The sequence below is a fragment of the Mus caroli genome, unplaced genomic scaffold (assembly GCF_978045245.1).
Source record: "Mus caroli unplaced genomic scaffold, Mus_caroli_1 scaffold_4, whole genome shotgun sequence".
NCBI classification, from domain to species: domain Eukaryota; kingdom Metazoa; phylum Chordata; class Mammalia; order Rodentia; family Muridae; genus Mus; species Mus caroli.
The window spans coordinates 13,005,552-13,029,434 of NW_028227259.1; the positions used below are offsets into that span (position 1 = coordinate 13,005,552).

At 37.3% G+C, this 23,883-nt stretch overlaps 1 protein-coding gene across 3 annotated transcripts in view; it reads right to left on the minus strand.

Annotated features, from left to right (window-relative positions):
* Window positions 1-201: 201 nt before the first annotated feature.
* LOC147004925 (cadherin-related family member 4-like) overlaps window positions 202-23,883 on the minus strand; it is an 89,393-nt gene continuing 65,711 nt past the window's right edge. For 2 of the 3 annotated variants that reach the window (XM_085836100.1, XM_085836099.1), the window contains 3 exons: window positions 12,614-12,744; window positions 11,241-11,339; window positions 203-697 (listed from right to left, as the gene is read on the minus strand). In XM_085836100.1, the coding sequence (XP_085692226.1) occupies window positions 622-697; window positions 11,241-11,339; window positions 12,614-12,744 (306 nt within the window). In that variant the 3' untranslated portion in view covers window positions 203-621. Of the gene's footprint in view, window positions 698-11,240; window positions 11,340-12,613; window positions 12,745-23,883 lie in introns of all 3 variants that reach the window. The other variant, XM_085836101.1, reaches the window with a different exon arrangement.

A 23,883-nucleotide genomic window follows, 5' to 3' on the forward strand; every position in this document is an offset into this window, starting at 1 on the left:
CAGAAAACCTGCATTTTCTTTCCAGCACCCAAATGAGGTGGCTCAAAACATTCTGTAACTCCAGTTTCAGGGGATGTAATACTTTCTTCTGTCCTTTGAAGGCACTTGAACACACATTGTGCACATACAGACAAGTAGACACCCCCATACACATAAATAAAAGCAAGTTAATTAGAAAGTGTCATTGTTTATAAGATATGAAATTATCATACATGCTCATCCTTGTCTTTCAAAACTAAACACAAATATCTTGGTAACTTAACGAAGAATTTAGTCTTCTAGTGTGTATCTTATGTTCTGAATTAATCTGTATAATGGCAATCAATCCTAAATACATTAAAACTAGTGATAGAGATAACACCACAATCTGAGCATAATTTAGATCAGTGTATTTTCAACTGGTGATAAATAAGTCACAGTGGATTCTTAACTGTTCACAAACATATCTTTATGGCATATAAACCTTAGCCCAAGTGCAGTGGTAGAAAAGAGGTGCATCAGAGCATGTGACAAGTTATACAAAAGTACCAGGTCTTTTATTTTTAAAAAGCTGTGTTTTCAAAGACCTTTTCAAATAAAGCAACTGACATGGAGATACAGTAACCTTTCTTCTGGTTAAAGTCAAAATGTCTCCCGTTGAAAAAAATTTCTTTTCATCCCCTTGTCTGGTTGTTCAGTCGATACTGCATTTCTGTCACTGATGAAAGGAAGAAATACTGAATTAAAATTTTAGTAAAAAATTGAATATCAAGTTAAGTATCTTGACATCTTGACAAATTCTTGACACCTCCTGTCTGGCTGTTAAATAGATATTGCCAATAACATCTGCTCACTCCATTTTTCTAGGTTCTATAGAGCAGTCTCATTGAGAGATTAACAAGGAGAATTGCAAGATGCACTTTTCTGAAAATATTCTGTTATGTTCTAAGAGACCAGAACTTTTTCTGGGGTTCACAATCATATGGTAGGTACCTACAAATGCAAACAAAGTGGTAATATAAATAATTTCAAGTAATCTAACTCTAAGTAAGCCTCTCATTGCCAGGCATGGTGGCACACTCCTTTAATACCAGCACTTGGGAGGCAGAGGCAAATTTCTGAGTTCAAGGACAGACTGGTCTATAAGAGTGAGTTCTAGGGCAGCCAGGGCTATACAGAGAAACCCTGTCTGTCTTGAAAAAACAAAAACAAAAAAAAGCCACTCATTAAACCAAAATAACCCTATTGAATATGGTTTGTGGGAGACTTGAGGGTGGAAATTCAGGTTCTGGAACCAGACTACTTGTAAATCCTGTTTCCATATCTACCATCTATGCCTCCTGTACAAGTTTCTTGATTATTCACTGTGTCTGTCTTCAGAGTAAAATAGTACTTAGCTCCTAGAATAGCTGTGAACCTCATATGAGTGTATATCTTTATACTTTTTATAAAAATGACTGGAAACTCTAAGGATTTTTGTCATTCATGATAAGAGGGAAGGTCTCTCTTCCCATCCTCTCTAATGATGAATTTGGGATACCATATAGGATATGCAATTCTAGAATTAAAGACATTTACATAGCTATCAAATGAGGAATGAATACTATATGATGTTGGTTTTTAGGGGGCTTAGTTGTCACTTTAATTATTCTTAGGAATTCATTATCAGTATTTCCTTTTATTCTATTTCTTGAAATAAGAGCTGAATGATACATAGTTTTCATAGTAAACTCAGTTGCCTAATATTATTTAGCTTCATCTCATTTAATTGTCAAGATAAAGATCATAAGCATTTACAAAATCATGAGAAAATGGAAGACTCTGGTGAATAAATATGTGTGAGTTGTTTTCTAACTTTGGGGGGCAGGGAACATGTGTGGAGTTGACCCTAACTTGCTGAGAAAGCTCAGTAATGGTTATAAAACAAACAAAAACAAGAAAACAAAAACAACAACAAAACACAATGTAAACTTTGTTATCAGGTTTTCACATGTAAACACATGCATATAGGCAGAAACACACATAAAGGCAATCACTGTTTTTTAGTTGGACAATAGCTCTCCACATGGAATGTATGGTGAAGAAGGCATTGCTATAACACTTGATCCAAGTTGCACAAAGTGATGAAGAAAAGCTTAGGATGGGAAATATTGATGAATAAATAAAGGTAATGGCATAGAACTTGAATTTTACATAACAAAATAATTTAAAGTAAAAGTAGTTTGCAAAATTGGCAAAAGTATATTAAGTTTTAATCAGTAAGAAAATTAAATAAATTAACACTCTATTTCAAGTATGAAGTATATAAAGTCATTCCAGGAATACAAAATAATTGAAAAGCATGAAACAAATTATTTGATGTTAATAATAACCATTTTTTCATTCTTGGGGGGTCTATCATCCAGTATTTGTAGAATAGTGGTTTCCAAGGCTGAACCCATATGACAGTTCAGAGGCCATGGAAATTTGTTACAATTTTTTCTGCAATTTTAAAGTCCATATCTTATCTTATATTTTGATGTGTTAAGTTAAAATAGCATAGTAGTTCATACATAAACATTAATGTATAGTGCAAAGGTGCATTAAATTTGTTTCTGGAAATGTATACATTTCAAGATAGAATGAAAAATGTGTAGAATATAACAAGAGAGCAAATAAAATGCCATCCTGAGTCTTATTCAGCCCTTCCGAAAAGTTCATTCATGCAACAGGCTGCGTGGCTTGGTTTTGGAAACTTTACTAGGGTAACATAGGAATGAAGAAATGACAGACACGCAGGCATAAGTACTAAAAACCTGGGATCAGGTGGGCTTGTGAGCCTGATGGAGCAACACCAATGTAATACTCTGATACTCCAGCACATGTCTTAAGTGTGACATGGACAGGGAGGGTTATCTAATCTTCATAGGAGCAGTGTCACATCTCAGTCACTAGGAAAGAAGGCGCTTCTAGACTCTGTACACACTGGTCAATTTTTGGTAAACCCTTGTATTTTGACCAGAGAAAGGCTTTGCCAAGTCCTGGAACTTGATCTCATAAAGGCTTCGCAAAGTCCCTGTGGTGTGACTCACAGGATTTTTATCAATAATACACATTCACTCAGGGCTTCATCTGTTTCTAATCCATGTCCTCAGAGCTTCTTTCACTCACCAAATATTTACATCATTAAGGTGATATATTTGCATGTAATATACTAAGTTGTAAGAGAATACCTTACCTCTGGAGACCGAATGAGATTAGTAATGCACACTGAAGTCATATGAGGCAGAGACTGGTTGTTTCTGTATTACATTCTTAGTCAACCAAAACCTTTGTTTGGATACAGGTTTTTGCAACTACTAACAATTAATGTCAACTACAGATATAGGAGAAAGAACAGACTAGGAGTGTATGGAAGCTAAGCAATGATATTAGGACTCCAAAATATTCCTAACTCCTCTTTGACTGTCTATACTTTCCACATATGAATCAAATAATACATATTTTTCACCTCACTTACCATTTCAGTAAAATGTCTCCATATATAATCATTACACACACAAGACAGAGAGATGCAGACAGACGAAGATAATGTCCACATATACAGCTTTATACTATCTTTGGACAAAGATAAGGTCCTCTATGTTGTGCTACTATTCTCTTTCCTCAATGTGGGAACTAAAAGAGGGCCCTGGGGAAGAGAGGGAGGAAAGACCCATGCCCTGCCAGAGTTCCACCTATGCTCTGGTCAGGCGGGCATGGGAGAGCTGCCACACGCTTTCCACTAAGCCCTGGGTGGGCATCCTCTGACCCACTCTTTGGGGGTGGACAAGGGGCAGCCCAACCTGGGAGCCCCGAGGCTACTCTCTAAAGCCCCGGGGTTATGGGAGAGAAGGATGAGGGAACAGAGGTTCCCACACCAGCAAGAGTGAGTGCAGCGGATCTTGACTGGAGCACAGGATCTGGGAGATTAGAAACAGCTCATTAGGAGAAAGCCTATCCAGTCCTCCAATTATGGCAGGCCTTGATGAATAGAGACTGTCTGTGGTGTTAGAACTTTATTATAGAGAGGTGGGGGGAGGGAGAGAAGATAGAAAAGAGAGAGAGAGAGGAAAGGGTAGAAAGAAAGTAAGAGTAAGAGGGAGAGAGGAGAGGACAGAAAGGAGTGAGAGAAGAGAAGAAGAGAGTAAGAGAACAAAGGAATGAAAGAAGTGAGAGTTCCAGGAGAGGCCAAACAACCCCTTTTAAAGTATGCTGTCTTATCTTACTGTTGCTAGGTAACTGGGGAGGAGTTTAGCCTGAAGGTCAGAAGCTTGGGACATTGCCTATTTGACTTCTAGCCATGTTTCTCTTGTGGGGAGCGGTAATAACTTAGGCAGGAGCCAGAGTTCCAGGAGCATGAGGGAATGCCTACCATGTCATGTAGGGGAATTATGAACATTCCGGGGTTCAGACTCAGTTTGACTGGAGACCAGCCTATCTGTGCATAGCACAATACTCCACACCTCTACTCTATGTTTTAAAAATCTCTGGAAAAAATAGATTGTACCTGATTGCACACATAATTTTATTATTAATCCTTAAACCTTGTTATCCACATTCATAAAGATTACCAGCAGTACTCAAATAGAAAATCCCCTTTAATCAAGCATAATTTGAATACATAGTATTTACATAGCACAAGGCATAAGAATTTAGTTGATATTTCATATTGTCTTCACATACTGGTTGGTTACTCAAGAAAGAGTTAAGTAGGTCAGTGTACTGGCTAGTTTTGTGTCAACTTGACACAGCTGGAGTTATCACAGAGAAAGGAGCTTCAGTTGAGGAAATGCCTCCATGAGATCCAACTGTAAGGCATTTTCTCAATTAGTGATTAAGGGGGAAAGGCCCCTTGTGGGTGGGACCATCTCTGGGCTGGTAGTCTTGGGTTCTATAAGAGAGCAGGCTGAGCAAGCCAGGGGAAGCAAGCCAGTAAAGAACATCCCTCCACGGCTTCTGCATCAGCTCCTGCTTCCTGACCTGCTTGAGTTCCAGTCCTGATTTTCCTTGGTGATGAACAGCAGTATGGACGTGTAAGCCAAATAAACCCTTTCCTCCCCAGCTTGCTTCTTGGTCATGATGTTTGTGCAGGAATAGAAACCCTGACCAAGACAGTCAGAAATGGCTTAAAACTTGTGAACTACATAAGCACCTTAAATATAAAAGTTTCTTTTACAAAAGAAAAAAGGCATGGCATATTGTGACAGAATTTAAAAATGCAAATGACACTATCATATCAGAAGTAATGGAGTATATTTGGGGCTCTGTATATTGACAGACATTGAAGACATGCTGTGTGGCCTCCCTTCCCCCAGCCTGGAACTTGCTTGCTCAAGGGTGGAGCTTCCTGCTCATTCGTCCTGCCACGCCTACTGCTGGAACCTGCCTTTGCTGCCTGGAGGCACACACGTGTTCGTCCTGCTACTGGACCCGGAGTTACTTGGCGGGAAGTTGGGTTCCCTCCCCCTTCCTTTATAACTGAGTGTCTGAAAATAGTAAAATTGAGCCTTGATCAGAACGTTTGTTGTCTTGGCTCCATTCATTCTTCTGCCCCGTCTAGATTCCTCTCTTTTCAGTTCGAACTGCCATTCTCAGTTGAACTGTTCGTGTTGTGGACTGCAGGCAGGCCGCAACAATGCTGATCTTTGTCAGCTAATGATTTGAAAAATTGGCAATATGACCTTTGCACAGACTTTTGTTTCCAGTAGGTTCCTACAATATTACCAATAAATAGTTCATGATTTATACAATGGATACATAATTTGAATTGCTAAGAAATACAGGAAACAAAGAATAAGGCAATAGAGGGGGCAGTTTTCTTGCATGAAAAAACGATTAATTAAGACTGTTCAGGTAACAGTGGGGGTTAATGGGAGATAATACAAGTACCTGAAGCTACTTAAACAAAGAATTATGTCTGAACTTTTGCAATATACATTTTTGAAAAGTACCTACAAAGGTTATAAATCACTGTGATCGCAAAAAGAGACAATAGCTATATCAAGAGTATAATAATTTATATTATACATGATCTTTAAGCATAAATGAACATTCTTAGTTTCCATAATTAATATTTTTAACATAGTGAAATCTTGATAGTATAATATAAATCACACAATAATGCTTGTTTTCAGTGTTTTGTGACCTTTCCATGTTTGAGAGTCAGGGGTATTGATTGATACAATATGCTTCTTACCAGGATCTACTGCATGTCCATCATAAACTACTGATGGCTGGAAAAAGCATTTATAATTATTATATTATTCCAAGTTTTTATCACTATATGCAGATTATAAATTATTAATTACCTCATAAATAGTAATGAAAATAATGTTTTACAGTTATTTCCTATTGTTCTAGAGTCTTTTATACACAAGAAATCTGAGAACAGAATAATTGTCTTGCTTGATGCTATTACCCATAAAGCAGCGTTTAGTGTTATCTCCCTACTGGATTTATGGGAACAGGTTTAGAGAAATCACAATTAGGACAATTCTCTCCCAAATTTTATGGGTAAAGGGTATATAAATAAAATATTGACCATATCAGGACCTTTTTCAAGTTGAATATATATATATATATCCCCATATATGTATGTATACATATACATACATATATGGGGGTTAGCTGTTACTCAGACTTCTCACTAAGAAGAGTTGGGATGGGTTCCTATAAGGCTAAATGGTGTCACTAGAAGTACTTTAAATTAGAATTGTAGGAATTTTAGAAAAGCAAAATAATAGTGACTTGCTCATACAAATTAGCAGAAACAGAGCAGAAAATATTTTTTATGAAATTATCAGAGAAGGGTAGTTAATATGTAACAAGAGTTGAACACTGAGATAGGAATGAAGACACCATGGTACCTAGAAGATAGACTAAGTTTCTGCTATGGCCTTTTAAGTGCCCAAGAGAGCTTTTAAAAGGTTTGTTCATTTATTTAAAATTGTGTGTGTGTGTGTGTGTATGCATGTATATGTAGGCATCCATAAATACCAAAGATTCCCTAGAGGTACAGTTTACAGACAGTCGTAAGCCAAAAGTTGTAGGTATTAGAAACCAAATTTGGTTCCACTGTAAGGGCAGCATCTGCTTTGAACTACTGTGGTACATCTGAGTTTTAAATCTAATCTTGTCTTTTTGTTTGAGAAATGTTCAGAGATATCACAGTTCAAAGTGAGAAGACTGAGATATGTTAGAAATATAGGGGAAAATGGAAGAGCTGTCAGGGATCTTCATTCAAAGTGGGAAAGCTAATTGACTACGAATCTCTAGTTAGCCTGGGTTGTTGATCTGCCCTTTGAAAGCATTGTCATAAACTGTAGTGAGTTAAAAAGACAGAACTATGGCATTTTCCTAGGAAACATACTGTAGATTCATGTTGTCATACACTAGATATGTGGATTCCATTGGGATTGGAGAGTTCTTCTAAATGAGTTTAAAGGGATTACTGGGAGAAAGATGTGAAATGCTTGTGAGTGGAATGATGATCTGAGACAGACACAAGGTGCAACATTATGTGATAATGGAGAAAGAGAATGCACATAGTTCTGGAGATGGTTCCATGTGTAAGGGCCTGTTTTGCAGGCATGAGGACCCAAGCTTGTTTATCCAGCACCCAATATAAGACTGAACATGGTCAAGTATGTCTATAACACTAACAATGGAGAAGTGAACATATATATCAATAGAATCCAAGAGCTTAGTAGCCAACAATCCAAGCTAATGAATGAGTGTTGGTCTACAAAAATAATGTGAAAATTGATTTAGAAAGATATCTAATAGTGACATCTGTCTTTCATATGCCTATATGTATATATTCACATATATACACATATGTATACATACACAAGTACACACAGAAACACACACATATGCAGGGAGAGAGAGAAAGAGAGAGAGAGAGAGAGAGAGAGAGAGAGAGAGAGAGAGAGAGGTATTGAACACAACAAAGAAAAAAAAAGAAAAAGAATCATGACAATCAATATAAAAGAGTTGGGTAAGTTGATAATATCTTAATATTTTTAATCAAATTGAGAAATAACCAGAAAGGGATATATTTATAATATAGAGCTTTAAAAGTGTTAAAACATTCATGTCAAAGTCTTAAGATCTATTATGGGAAAGCATGTCTAGAATGAGTAGATCAGGGACAAAGGAATTAAAGGAGTGACTGGTCATGATATATGTTGACTATGTTTGAGAAAATTCAGTACTTTATGAAAGATGTCAGAAAACACACTGGGAAAGACTCCTTGGAGCCAGGGAGTAAGTTGTTCATTAGTTCAGTGGAAAGCTTAACATGATAGTATTTGTAAAACATGATAGTCCCTGTGTCAACATGAAGTAATTTGAAGGAGGAAAGAAATGTAGACAGGAAGAAAAAAGGGGTTTAAAAAGTAAGTTACAAATTGCTTCCACAGTCTTTGAGATATCTATCAGGATTTGTGTACAAACATAACTTTAGAGATAATATGCTTCATGTGAAACACATTAAAAATGCTTCAATGAGGAAGATAAAAGAAGTCATGTTCTGGATGATACACACATGCCCATTCATACTACATGACAGAGCAAGGATGTAATGTGTGCAGGCTTCTGTGGATGCACTTATCCTAGAATAGTAGGGAGAGTTAGAGAAGATGGTACCATGGATCTGTGAATTAGCATGCAGAGTCCTAGAGTATGAGAAAGAAAACAGAGAGAGAAATGCTGGTCCAACTGCAAGGAAAAGATGTGAAAGGTTGAGAAGTTTTAAAGTCATGTTTAGTGCCAAAGTGAACACTCCATTTCCCATCTATAAGGCAATGCAATTTCTTCATGTGACCTCCCAGACTCATTCTTCTGCAGTTCACGTGCGTGTTCTTCTGCACAAGGACTGTGTAGGTCTCTAAAATCCTATAGTGCTTACTATATGTACTACATATTTTGAGAATTTATCAATTATCAGCATTAATCCTTCTATTATTAGACTTATATTTCTCTATGATGAAATATGGGCTTATGGATAGTGAAATATATATAATACTCTACAAAGTGACCTTTATAGTTAGATATTGAAAAAGTAACCATTGATATAATGCCATTTATTAATGTTACATAGCTGAGTTGAAATATTTTACTTGTTGAAGACAGTGAGTCTCATCAAGTTTTATTGCTGTAGTTCAAAAGCATCCAGTTTTTAAGTCATTGTTTTAATGATAATTCATATCAGAGCTCCTTCTCCCAAGGCTTAGAGATCACTGCAGAAAAAGGGTGAAAAGTTTGTAAGAAACAGTGGGTGACTGGAACAAGACAGTGTGGGATAAGAGCTTCCTTCACATGTAAAATAACAGCCGCTGGGAAAGCATCTACAAGACCTGCACAAGATGAAGTTACAGCATGAAAAGAAAAGGGAGTCATATAGTCTCATCTTAGCCAAGGAGCTATTGGCAATCAATGCTTTCTTGCAGAAAAAGTCTGTTCCTTTAGAAACATTCATGTTATCACTGACATGCATAGTATGTGCTGTGGATTAAGATAAATATTTCAAGTATGTTCTGCAATAGCTATGAAAGTTCACTGAGTTTTGGCACTAAAACAAACAAAAAATAAGGACAAAACCCCTCAGTTTTCTTGAAGGATACAGCCCTTGTGGCAGCTTATCAGGCTCCAGTAGAAGGTTCTACACCCATACACATGCTGGCGTTACTTAGCCAATTCAGTACGGGGACAAATCATCCTAGGTTGAGAGGAGATAGTCCTGTTCAGGAGGAAGCAACTAAAGGAGGCTTTGAGCAGACGGAATGGGAGGGGGGAACTTGATAAAACTACATTGTATGTGTGTACAAAACTCTTACTCAAACAATGACAAATGCATTTAAAATAACATATCCTCAGTATAAGGCACGGACAGAACTCTCTCATAAGACAGGTTGGCATATGCCAGGTATTCACTGGATAATTGTGTTGATAAAGATGAACAGACAATAAAGTTACCCTTAGCAGTGACCCCACTACATTATCTATGTAATTTAATTTCACCCAAAGAATGAACAAAGGAGACTTGAAAGCTATCTCAGCAATACCCACCACCAATTCGACCTCTACAAATATATCAGCACTGCCCTTGCCTCCTCACTGATATTATCAGCATTAAATCATTGAAAAGTAGGTGGGAACTCTAATTTCTTCAAGTTTTGCCTCCACTATGAACTGAATTGAATGAATTCTCTTATTTCTATTCATGAGTTACTATTAACCATCAATTATTCATAAGTGCTTTTCGTTGTCTAAATTCTGTAAAATGCAAAAAACAGACATTCTAGGCTCTGCAGCATGATTTTGCTCTTTGTCCTTACTTTGTCATTTCCAGGCAGCAGGTTTGGTCATGTGGTTTCTTTGGTGCCAACACTTAGTGAATTTTCATACATATTTGAGAACATATTTGAAACAATTTTTTCCTTGTTTAGCACAAAATATGCCTTTTGGTGCTAATATGTGTAAATAATAAATAATATAGCAGTTAACTTTTATTTTTATACTCACTTTATATAATGCTAGAGTTAGGCAGTGCTTAAAGTAGCTTGAACATCCTCTGGCATGTTATAATACATAACTGGTTATGTTTTAAAGTTTACATTAATAGGCCCTATTATTAGTATCTCATATTATATCTCCTAGAAATAAGTAATGAGTTTTGATGTTATGTGAAGTAAATTTTCTGCAAATTATTGTATTTGTTCTTGCTCCTTTTTTGTCCTGTTTGTCCGTCATCATTAAATAAACATACTTTAAAAGTATGATAATGTTATCAGTAGCACTAGACTACTGGACTAGACTACTAGACACTTCATGTCTGACTTTGCTCTCTGCTATGATCCCAGGCCTAGAAGTGTATTGCGTAGTCAATAAACATTGATGAATAAGGATAATTTAAAAATTGAGCTGGGCGTGGTAGCGCACGCCTTTAATCCCAGCACTTGGGAGGCAGAGGCAGGCGGATCTCTGAGTTCGAGGCCAGCCTGGTCTACAGAGTGAGTTCCAGGACAGCCAAGGCTACACAGAGAAACCCTGTCTCAAACAAAACAAAACAAAAAAAACAAAAAAATTGATATAGAACCTAAAGACTTAACCTTTCAAAGCACTGAATATATATGTATATATGTGTATGTGTTCATATATGTATATATTTCAAATCACTTAGGACTGAACTTGTAGAGCCTCACACTTCTTTCTTTAAAGCATCAGGTCTGCTTTACCTTGGTACCTGTACAGCATCCTTTTCATCCTGTACAGTCAGACTTGGTTGACTCTTCTGTCTGTGACAGTGAGGAAATAGTCTTGAGCAGACTTGAACACTGGAAGAAATCAAATACAGGGTAAGTATGTGAGTGTGCAAAATGAAATTGTAGCTCATGCTCCTTCCCTATCCCCCACTGCTTTCCTTCCTAAATCCAAGTGCCTTTTTTCCTTAAACCCATTCAGTCCACTTAGTGTTACTTGTATGAATAAAAGTGAAGGAAAATCAACTGGAACGTTGGTAGGTTATCAAAGGCTCCATGTTGAATACATAGATTCCCTGCCCCACCCCCAGCAGCAGGCACTTGCCCACAGCTCCTCAGCTAGAAGAAATCATGAATCCCCTAACCCCCAGTCCCTGAAGGAATTCTGGCTGGCTTGATGTTGAACATGCTATGTGCATCCAGTCTCAGAGCTGTGAGCTCATGTGTGCAATGTCATGCCCAGCAAATGGCTCTTAAAATCCTTGGTGCAACTGTCTTCTTTTTTTAAACCTTGTTGCAAACTCTTCCGTTATCGTTGGGTCATGTCATTTTACCTTTTAGAATCTGCATTCCATCTTTGAGGATAAAAGTCAAGATTAGAAGTATAATAGATCCATATAAATCCACTCCAGTTTCTATTTCCTGTACCTTTCTGTTGATTTTATTTCCATTTACTCCCTGAAAGTCCACTGCAGTGGCAATTTCTCAGTAAAATTTTCTCATGCCAAGCTCTCTAGACAAGAGTTCTATATGCCATAGAAAGATGTTTACATTTCTGTCACCCCTTATCACTCTGCTCTGTGATCTAATTCCTTTTCTACTCACGGATGTGTTCCTGTCTGGTTCTGTCAGAGCACTCAGTCTGTTCCCACCCCTGTGTTCCTATAACCCGTCACAATAGCTGAACCATGAGGATTACAAGATAACTGCAGGATTATTTCAGCTCCCCATTCTCCCCCCGCCACACACAAACACCGAATTACCACTAAGGCTCTTTGGTTTCTTATTTTGTGACTTCTGTCTATCCTTTGATAAGTAATATGATAAGAGATCCCAATCTTGATTGTGCATGAACAGTTTAACATATCATTTATGGTTATTTTAAACAAATCCAATGGCTATAAGCTAGAATCATTCAATCCACCATTTTGGTAATGAGTCTTGACTTTCAGGATAGAAGGATTTCCTTAATAATCAAAATCCACATATAAAACAGTAATCATGACAAATAATAGAAAGCAACAGAGAAAATTTCCCTGTCTTTGTCTCCTTTCTACCTGTTTTTGATGGCATCCCTGATTGATTTCATTATGAGCAAATTCAAAAGAATACAACAGATGAAATCTTACTCTTTGAAGAGGCACCACACAACTGCATAAAGACCCATCATGAAGAGAACTCCTGCAAGTGTGAGCACTGCTGAAAACCAGCTGTCAGGCCTCCAGTAGTATGAGATCTTCCTTAAGACAGAAGTAGTAATCTGAGGAAATTGAACAAATACTTACTAAGCATTAAGAATTGTGCAATTGACAAAAGTTTGAGATACAGTATATACTGAGAGGATTTCTTCATATTTATTTTCTTTATGATTAGTCCTGCTGGGAAATAAATTATTATTGAACAAGTATTGTTTTGACACATCTTTGTGGATTCTGTGAAAGTCTTTCTCTGGAAAAGTTAATGAACAGTGACTAAATGGCAGAAAGGACGAGTCAGCCTGTTTTTACAGGACAAAGTATTATTTCAAAATGAGCCACACTATTATTATTGGATTTTCCTGTTTTCTACCAAGAATCACAGCATCCCCTCTTCCCCTCAACACACATAAATTTCCATTACTATCTCAACTGACCATTAAAAAATGACTAAGTAACACAAGGTTTTCAAATTGTGACTAATATCCTTGCCTAAGGACCAGTGGAGTCCAGCAGATGGCAGCGTAAGATAGGGTAAGTTTGTGAATACATTGAGACATTTAAGGTAGTGTAAGCTATAAGGCTAGTTTCACAGGAATGGCATAGGAGTAGGAAGCACTGAAAATGGAAGCGAAAGGAGACATAAAAGATCCATCAGCAGGGGAGGTGGATGAAATCCCATTGCTTGTGCAACTCAGTGAAAGGACTCCTAGCTGTGTTGAATTTGGGCAGTTGTTAAGATTAAGCATTGTATGACTAGCACAGTATAAAAACAAGTGTGAGCATGTCTGAACAAAGACAGATGGGGAAATCAGATTAAGCTTAAGCAATGCCCCTTTAAATACTGTGATTTGCTTTACATAAATAAATACTGTTGGGATGTATTTCTAAATAATAAACACATCAAACGGTAGACAATGTGTCACTTAGACTTATAGCTTTATCTCCAGATCATTAAGAAATAGCTGGGTGGGGTGGCATACTCTTGGAGTTCAAGCTACTTGGAGCCTGAGGATGGAGGATTATTAGAACTAAAGAGCTAGAGTGCAGACTGGGCATCATAGTAAGAGTCCCTCTCATAAACTAAACTAAACTACTACTACTACTAATAATAATAATAAAAATATATATCTCAGGTACAGTTGCCATATATAAGGAGACAGATTCTAACTTGCATTTGTTTAATTTTTCCCCTTACTTCCATCTTTCTTTTCTCTTCCTTCTAACAAGTATTCATTAAATATTCAGTGGGCTCTGGGAATCAACATACAAAGGTCATACAATATCTTGAATCCCAGGCACACCATTTATTTACTAACGAATATGGGCCATGACTGATCAAAGTTATTTAGTAGCAATGGCCCCTAATTTGAAACTCAGGAGAGAGGGGATCACCTTGGTGAGTCTACCAGGGAAGAGCAGAGAGGAGTAGAGTAACTGTCTCAAGTCCAAAATGACAGAAATGGAGTCCACAGTCATACTTGTGTTTCTCCAAAGAGCACATTCCTTTCAGAACCCTGTGCTACTAACTCTGAGAGCATTGTGACAATTTTAAGTTTAAAAAGTTCATTGTGTAGCAAGGCACGAAGGCACAATCTCGTAAACAGCCAGTGGAGCTCTGCATACCGGTAGACAATGGTAGGAACCTGCCAGTGCTTGAGACTCACCTGCTGGTTTTGCCTCTCTTATCTGAAAATAAGCAAAGGTTTTTGAGGCTTTTTTTCCCTTTTGTTTTCTCCTGTGCTCACCTAAAATTTATGTAATGCTTTTATTTTTAAAAAGCCACACGTAATTGTGAAATATGTCAGTCTTCTACAATAAGTCAGGATGTGATGTGAAAAGAGCAAAATCTTTCTGCAGGTATTAATACAATATAAATGACTTCTATTTACATAGCATGTTTATTACAAGACCTTTTGTGTCTCTTGTTTCATTTGATCCTAATAAAACCTTTTGTACAGCACACTGAGCTATTCTAATACATCTAGTAATCCCTGTACAATGAGTAAATATTTAAATGTGTATTTTGTGTAGCCGGGACTCCCACACCACATGCTTTACATTGGTGATTCCAAAGACTTGAAAGAAAGGTGTTGGATGTGGGATTACACATTCTCACTGCTCACAAATCCTATTGAGCTGTTGCTTTACATTTTATTTGCAAGTCTGGTTGTGACCCTGGTGTACAACAGAGGTCAGTGCTCGCCTGACCTTTTGTTGTAGCACTTGCCTGACTAACTTCCTTGCCTGTGGTCTTTTCTTTTTTTCCTGCTCTCTAAGCTTTGTCAATCTACCTAATTTCTTAACTCCCTGCCTCAGGCCAACCTTACTTTCTGTCTCAGGACACATTTGATCATGTTCTCCTTTTATGAATAAACCATGTGCTCACGAATCTACATTTCCTCAACTGTGGCTCTTGCTTAATGTCTCTGCTTCTCGTTCTGTCCATCAAAACCTACCTAAAATTCCACTATCTCTTCTGGGACTTTCTCAGATCCTTCAAGCCAGAATTTGATACGACATCTGCCCTACATTTGTTTATCCTTCACAGCACTTGTCAAAATGATGTGTAACTTAATTTACTGGAAACCAACCTCTATACTTACTGGAACTTCTCAGACTGTGTGCTAAGGCCCCTTCGTTCTATTTTATACCTTATTTACAACACTAGTCACATGATCCCTCAAACTTCATGCCTTGGTGTTTTTTTCAAGTTCCTTTTGGTTATGTCATTTTGTAAATCTGTGACCTTGAGAAAATAATTTAACCTCTGGAAAAGAATTGGGACTTTCAGTGACAGTCAAATCTTTCAATTCAATTAAATTTAATCACATTTTAAATGTGAAAACTTAAATATAGATGCGTTTAGATACATAAATTCCACTACTCCATAAGAAATCTTATTCACACATTAGTCGTACAATGTTTTGAAGAAAATTGACTTCAAATATTAAATCCTGCACTTCATAGAATTCATTTTAAATTATACCTTCCTTGTTGTACAAAGTGTATGCGTTTTATATTTGCTTTGAAATGTACGGTGATACATTTTTCAAATGCTGTCATGTTTGTCTCAGTAGACAGTAGCCAGTCCAAAGGCACCCGTGGACTCAGATGCAGGCCTGGTATTCCCTACAGTGACAGATAGGGATATAAAGAGTGAGGAAACACACTGTTCCAGATGATGGACTCTGGATGTCATCAAAAATTTATCTCACCATGAGGTAAAGCACTGGTGAGAACAGGAGAATGTTACATCTGTCATTCAGTCAGGCACCAAACCTCTTTCTGCTGCAAGCAGTTAATTTACTTTGATTCATAACCTTAGTTACTTAACTCATTATACTTTGCAAGGAAGACAACAATAATAATTTCTCTGTCATGGAATCTTTCATCAGTGCTCAGAATCTGAACCACAACAGATGCCCAAGTCTATAACATAGTAGGGCTCATCTTAGATTATTTCTGCTGCCTTTCATGGTCTTCCATTTACCTCCTGCTCTAGGAGACTTTTTTTAAAAAGATTGTCTATAAGAAGTTTTACATTTAATGTTTATTCTCAAATACTTTATTAAATACAGAATAGATGTCTAATGAAAATGTCAAATAGCTTTTAATAGTAAAGCTGATTATTGTAGATAGTGTAAGTTACAAAATTAATATTAAAAAACTTTAATATTACAAAGAAAACATAGAAACATTTATCCTTAGTGGAAGTTGTAATAGAGAACTAAGTGATTTGTGCTCAATGCTTCGAAATAAGAAGCAATCTCTTTTTGTCTGTTTTCAGTCAACTAAAAAAAATTGATGAGGCATGCTATGTATTAATTACATCTCATGTTCTGGCCAGTGCACCAGGAAGTGTTGATACAACCTCTGTTAGTAATAGTTATTGACAGACTGAAACTGAAGTTCAATACAGTAAGTGACTCAGCAAAGGTTTACCTAGTGATGGAGAGGAAGAACGAAAAGTCAAGTCAGGACCTGCCACATTACTAAGGCTACACTCTGCCTCTGCATTTGGATGCAAGATTGTTTACTATCAGTATGAAAACTGTTTTAGCAGACTCTACCTGATTTGACAGCACCACAAATTCTTTCATTTCAAACTTTATTTTTGTTCAGTATGGGAGCCTGATAATATTACAAATGAATGGCTATGAAAAAAATTAAAGTTAAAGATGTTTGCCAAGAATTCTTGTAATTACTTGTTAAATGCATGAAACTCAAGAAGAATGAAGACCAAAGTGTGGACACTGTGCCCCTTCTTAGAATTGGGAACAAAACACCCATGGAAGGAGTTACAGAGATAAAGTTTGGAGCCATGACGAAAGGATGGACCATCTAAAGACTGCCATATCCAGGGATCCATCCCATAATCAGCTTCCAAACACTGACACCATTGCATACACTAGCAAGATTTTGCTGAAAGGACCCAGATATAGCTGTCTCTTGTGAGACAATGCCGGGGCCTAGCAAACACAGAAGTGGATGCTCACAGTCAGCTATTGGATGGATCACAGGGCCCCCAATGGAGGAGCTAGAGAAAGTACCCAAGGAGCTAAAGGGATCTGCAACCCTATAGGTGGAACAACATTATGAACTAACCAGTACCCCAGAGCTCTTGACTCTAGCTGCATATGTATCAAAAGATGGCCTAGTTGGCCATCACTGGAAAGAGAGGCCCATTGGACTTGCAAACTATATATGCCCCAGTACAGGGGAACGCCAGGGCCAAAAGGGCCAAAAAGTGGGAGTGGGTGGGTAGGGGAGTGGGGGGGAGTATATTGGGGACTTTTTGGATAGCATTGGAAATGTAAATGAGGAAAATACCTAATTAAAAACAAAAGAATTCTTGTAATTAAAAAAGAATGGACTGTTGGATTTAATTTTTAAAATAGTGATAATGGTCTTTAAGCTTCTTATATACTGTTATATTTTAGGTCCTAATTCAATTAATTTATTCCATTAAATAAAAATAATGGCACAAAAGAAACAGAGAATTTTAAAACATAAAGATAGGCATTTGTCCTGTATGTGCTGATGCACAGCAGCGATCCTAGTACTTATGGGGCAATAATGAACTTGGAACACCCCACCCCACATCAAGAGTTATAGTCATTTAGAACACTGTTCTCTTGCAAGATTTGGGTTTATTTCCTACCATTTACATATCTTACAACCATCCTCAGTCCAGTTCTGTGGTACCCAATGTCCTTTTCTGATTTCCATCGGTCCCAGACATGTATGTGCTGCACATACAAACATGCATTCAACACACCCATTCACAATGAAATAAATATGAAAGAAAGAAAAAAGAAAAAAGAAGTTTGAAGCCAGACTAAACTACATAGAAGACTGTCTAATAACCAGAGACTACCCCACCCGGGGATCCATTCCATAATCAGCCACCAAACACAAACACTATTGCATATTCCAGCAAGATTTTGCTGAAGGGACCCTGGTATAGCTGTCTTGTATGAGGCTATGCCAGTGCCTGGCAAATACAGAAGTGGATGCTCACAGTGATCTATAAGATGGAACACAGGGCCTCCAATGGAGAAGCTAGAGAAAGCACCCAAGGAGCTGAAGGGGTCTGCAACCCTATAGGTGGAACAATAATATGAACTAACCAGTACCCCCAGAGCTCATGTTTCTAGCTGCATATGTAGCAGAAGATGTCCTAGTCGGGAAGAGAGGCCCCTTGGTATTGCAAACTTTATATGTCCCAGTACAGGGGAATGCCAGGGCCAAGGAGTGGGAGTGGGTGGGTAGGGGAGCAGGGCAGGGGGAGGGTATAGGAAACTTTCAGGATAGCATTTGAAATGTAAATAAAGAAATTATCTAATAAAAAAATGTATGAAATATACATTGATTTCGCAGTTAAAAAAAAAAAAGACTGTCTAAAATAAAACAGAAAATAAGAGTTTAAAACAATTAATCACCTGTCTCCTTTTTCTAAAATAAAAAACACAAGGCCATATCTAGAAGATACTACTTTAAAGGGAAAATCAAAATTAAAATGATATAAAATGAATTACCTTCTTAGGATTTCCTGATCACTGATTTGTCTTACTTTGGTTATTGTATTAGCCTGTGAAGAGACATGGCCAAGGCAAATCTTACAAAAGAAAATATTTAAATGAGACTTGATTACAATTTCAGAGGCTTAGTCCATTATCTTCATGGTGAGGTGCAAAGTGGAGGGCATGGCAGGCATCCTGCTAGAGAAGTAGTTGAGAGCTACATTCTGATCCACAGGCAGAGAGAGAGAGAGAGAGAGAGAGAGAGAGAGAGAGAGAGAGAGAGAGAGGAGAGAGAGGGAGAGAGGGAGAGAGAGAGAGAGAGAGAGAGAGAGAGAGAGAGAGAGAGAGAGAGAGAGAGAGAGAGAGAGAAGGGCTGGTCCTGGCATGGGCTGTTGAAACCTCAAAGTCCACCTCTAGATGCATACTTGCCCCAAGGACATCATTCATCCAAATCTTCCTCAAATAGAAGATTTTTGCCACTTTTAGATGAGTAATCATTCAAATACATGGGCCATTCTTATTCAAACCACCATAACTGCTCACATCATCAGCATGGAAAGCCACTGGACTTTGCCCTATGTATTTTGTAAAATATTAGTCATTATGACTTCAGCGGAAGGAGCAAGATAGAATCTTACTGGATGAGGAAACTCTTGTTTCCTTTATTTTCTTCAATAAACATTTTTATTTTTAGTATTCTTTCTTCTTTCTCTCTCTCTCTCTCTCTCTTTCTTTCTTTCTTTCTTTCTTTCTTTTGAGACAGGGTTTCTCTGTATAGCCCTGGCTGTCCTGGAATTCACTTTGTAGGCCAGGCTGGTCTTGAACTCAGAAATCTGCCTGCCTCTGCCTCTCGAGTGCTGGGATTAAAGGCGTGCGCCACCACGCCCGGCTTCTTTTTATTTTTGAGATTGTAATAATTACACGATTGTCTCCTTTCCCTTTCTCCCCTACAACCCTTCCCATGTACCCCAACTCCACTCTCCTTGAGACTTCCATTGATGCTTAATATGTACTTTTAGACACAGGAGTAATCAAGCACAATGATAAAAAAGATAAACTTTACTTTGTCTAGGATGTAGTTCACATATGAAACAACTGGCACACACACACACACACACACACACACACACCCGTGGTTGTTTTTCTTCAGTGTTGACAATGCCTTTCCAAGTAGTATTTTTATGCACCTTTTCAGTTATTCTGTATTTATTTCCTGTTAAAGTTGGATCAGTACTAAAACCCAGAAGAGGTTCAGTGAGAATGCACTAGATATGCATGCAGGTTAGTTTTAAAGGAGTTGTTATTATGGCATAATACACATAAAAAAATAAATGCTCAAATCATGTAACTTCCTAACACAGCAATAGTCTTTATTTACCAGGCACACTTGAGAAAGGTGACGTAATCACAGTCCCCATGTCTGCAACTTAAGAACACTACCTAGTCTCACAAATAAACCTTGAACACTGGAAGGTTCCAGCTATATAGTATTGCCATCCCCCATATACTCAAGGGAACAGTTAGTATTAGTTCTTGCAGAGAAGATACTACCATCATGCCCTTTATGCACAGTTGGTAAAATAGACATAATTTTCTTCCCCTTAATTTTTACCTTACAATGAAGGCTCCGTGTTTATAGTTTTCAATTCACTGTTTCAACATTTAATTGTTTCTTTCACAAGTAATTTGTTATCATAGACAGATTGATTCCATTTGTTTGTTTGTTTGTTTGTTTGTTTTACTTTACTAAGAAGTTACACGTCCACACGTGTCTTTGTGCAGGATTATATTCCCAGCTACTCAGAAGGCTAAGCAAGAAGTCCACAAGTTTAAGGTCAGATTTAACACATCAGAAAGACTGCTGAAAAACACATTGTAAAAAGAAATGTAAGGGGTTTGCTTATTGGCAGGGTGTTTTCCTGACACGTGTGAGGCCCAAGGTTTAAATTCCCATGCCACAAAAATATATTAGAATTTAATATATTTTCCTTTATCCTTTAATAATGATACATACGTAGTAGGAGTTTGACGAAGAATAGGAGTACTTTACACGAGTTTGTAAGCATTCTCTGAGCAATTAATCAATGTACGATCAATTACTACTTTAGTTCTTATGTTCACAGTTCAGCCTTTATATTAGGGAAATAGAAATAACAAGGGAAGTTTATTTGAAGATGTAGAGATAAACAGTTGTCAAATGAATGTCACAGAGAGAACTCTACTTTCTAACTCAGAGTGCATTTAAGGCACAGCTCACAGCAATCCATACCTTTCTCTGATGTCTACTCCTGCTTTATAAAAGTAAAGAGTAGATTTCTCATTGATCATACACTCCTGATCCTCATACTTCAGTTTCTGAAGCACGGGCATCATCAACTTGCATCTATCCTGTGCAATCTAGTGAGACCGCATTTCAAAATGAAGACAAAAGGCCACATACAGTGCCACGTGTCTCTAATGAATTTACCAAGTAGAGACAGGAAGATGCTGAGTGTAACACAAGCTTTAGTTACATATGAAGGTCATGGTCATGTGAGTTATAGGGGAGCCTGTATTAGAAAATCAAATTAGACCAAACCAAAACCCTAAAAGGAAAATTATTAAACTCATCTGTTGCTTCTATATGTACACTGTCCTTCAAAAATGGCTTTAGTGATGCATTACTATTTAAACGAAGTAAGATTGTAAGAAAATACATGTCCCTCATTCATTTTGGTGGCTTAATAGTATTTTATTAATTCTATATTAGCATGAATCTCACTTGCTTTGAAATATTTTCTATGCTTTAAGTTCCCTAAAGAATAAGATGACAGGTCTGAGTACAAGTTAATTGACAACTCTAAAAGGACAAAACAAAACAAAATCCTGGGATGCTCCATTGGACCACTTCTGTGGTATAAGTATCGACACTGTGATCAACTTCAATCTACCCAAGACTATCAGAAGAAAGACACGTCTAAAAATGCATATGAGGCTTTAATTACCTAAAATGAATCAATTGCAAATTATTTCATGAGGTACAGAGTAGTAAGCACTGTTTTTTGGGTGTGAGAAAACTAGCTTTGGAAAGGTAGTGTGCCAGTGTGCAGCCAAGACCAAAGGCAGAGAGCTCAGGATAGCATCTAATTCTTGTGATTAAAGTTCAGATCCAGTAAAACAGATGAAGAGGTACGGATTTTGCCACTCCGTACACTAATGTCTTGTTTCAGTCCTTCACGGATAGGATAAAAGTCGTTTCATTGTGCTGATAAGCATCATGAGATGTGGGTGAGCTACCCAGAAGGACTGATGCAAAGGTTGGACAGAGTTATTTAAGACTTTCTCCCTTTTTTGCTTTATGTTGAGATAAGGATAAAATCCATAGTTACAAGTTAGAATGATTTAAAGTTTCTACCATCTTCCCTTCTGTCAAAATAGATATTAGTCCTGGAATTTTTATTATGAGCTCAATTTGCTACACACAGTCTCTGGAATTTTGATTCATGATTCCTCTGGGGAATTGCATTTGCAGGAAACAGTGTCTAGCCAGTTACCTCATTGTCTCTTTAGACAACATATATTTAAGTTGAAGAATTTAATTCAGTTTATGAAAGATGTCTTAGTGTCTCTCTTCTTCTCTACCTGAGGAAGATGCTCTGGATGAGGAGACATGAGGTGATGAGTGAGACTTTACACTGCTTCTGCTTATTCTCATCACTCCATGGTTGGGCTCACTTGTTATTAGCTTTTTAACTAAATTGTTCTGTTTTGAAAATGAGTCCATCTTGCTTCCGTTCCTTCAGGAATTGTGTTACTTATTGTAACGTCTACCTTGCCAAGTATCACCACATTTAAGGAGTGTTTTATAGTGTTCTCAGTGGCTCTGTAGCCTGTCTTCTTTGTTTACATTATACCAAGGGGAACATATTTGTTCATGGAAACATTTTTGTACAGATTCAGAGGCAGTTATATACTGCTGTTTTTAGTCAGGGTTTTGTAATCTGTGTTTCATAGTGGGTTTTTTTTTTTACAAGTCTCTGAGATGGAATATAAAATTTTACATGTGCATGTTTTTTTCTGCATAGAAGGAACATAGACTTCATCAGATTCTGCAACAATTCCTGAGGCCCCAACATTCCCAACTAGAAAGTGTCACATGTCCTTCTTATAACATATGATATTTGTCCTTTGAATGTACTTGTGCCACGCTTGGCACTGTAAAATATGCAGAAGTCTCCAGATTGTCTTCTAGAGATTATACATTCTGAGATGCCCTGTGTATACTATGAAAAACTAAAAGAAACTTTTGTTGATCTCTCTCTGAATTTAAAATGAATTTTAGAATGAAGATGTTTATTGTTTAATGTGTTAAATACCAAATGTGTTGCTTGTGTTTCTTCAAAATACATACGTTTCAATTCTAAACAACAATTTAAGAGTGGTGGGAGCCAGGGGTCTTCTCTGTGGTATGGTTAGGTCTTAAATGTAGAGCCTCCATGAATGGAATTAGTACCCTCACTAAAGAGCTGGGAATGCTCTCTTGACCTCTTTCTACTATGTGAAGAGATGGTGTTAAGAAGAAAATCTATTATTATTATTATTATTATTATTATTATTATTATTATTATTATTATTATATTCTGCTTTATAACAGAGCTTCACTGTGAAGTCCTGGCTCACCTCAAACTTCCTATGTAGCTCAATTTGGCCTACAACTACAAGAGGCATATGCCACCAAGGCTGGCCTAAATGGAAATCTTGGACTTGGAAATAAGAGTGTGTCCCTTTGACTCACCTTTACCATCAACCTTGTACACCTCAACTCCAACCTATCAAGGTTATGTGTCTGTGATTCAGTCACTCCTTTTGTGGAATTGTTGCCTGAACCAAGACAACATACATACCTTACTTTCCAATGAGTCTAAATGTTTCTAAAAAAGAGAAAGCTAGTATGTATCTTTTAAGCATAAAATGCTTTTACCATAATAAATTATTCTTGGATATTAATTTTAACAGAAAAAAGGCACACTGTGATGGGAATCAACAGAACTACTGGAAGTTCTAAAAAACAAAGCCCACAAAATTAAAGTTTAATGTATTTCTCTCACTTCAACTCTTGACAGCTAACAGCGCCAATAGTTTCTCCTTATTGTGAAGATGAGAATTTGACTCTATTAAAAGCAATTGTTTCTTTTGATG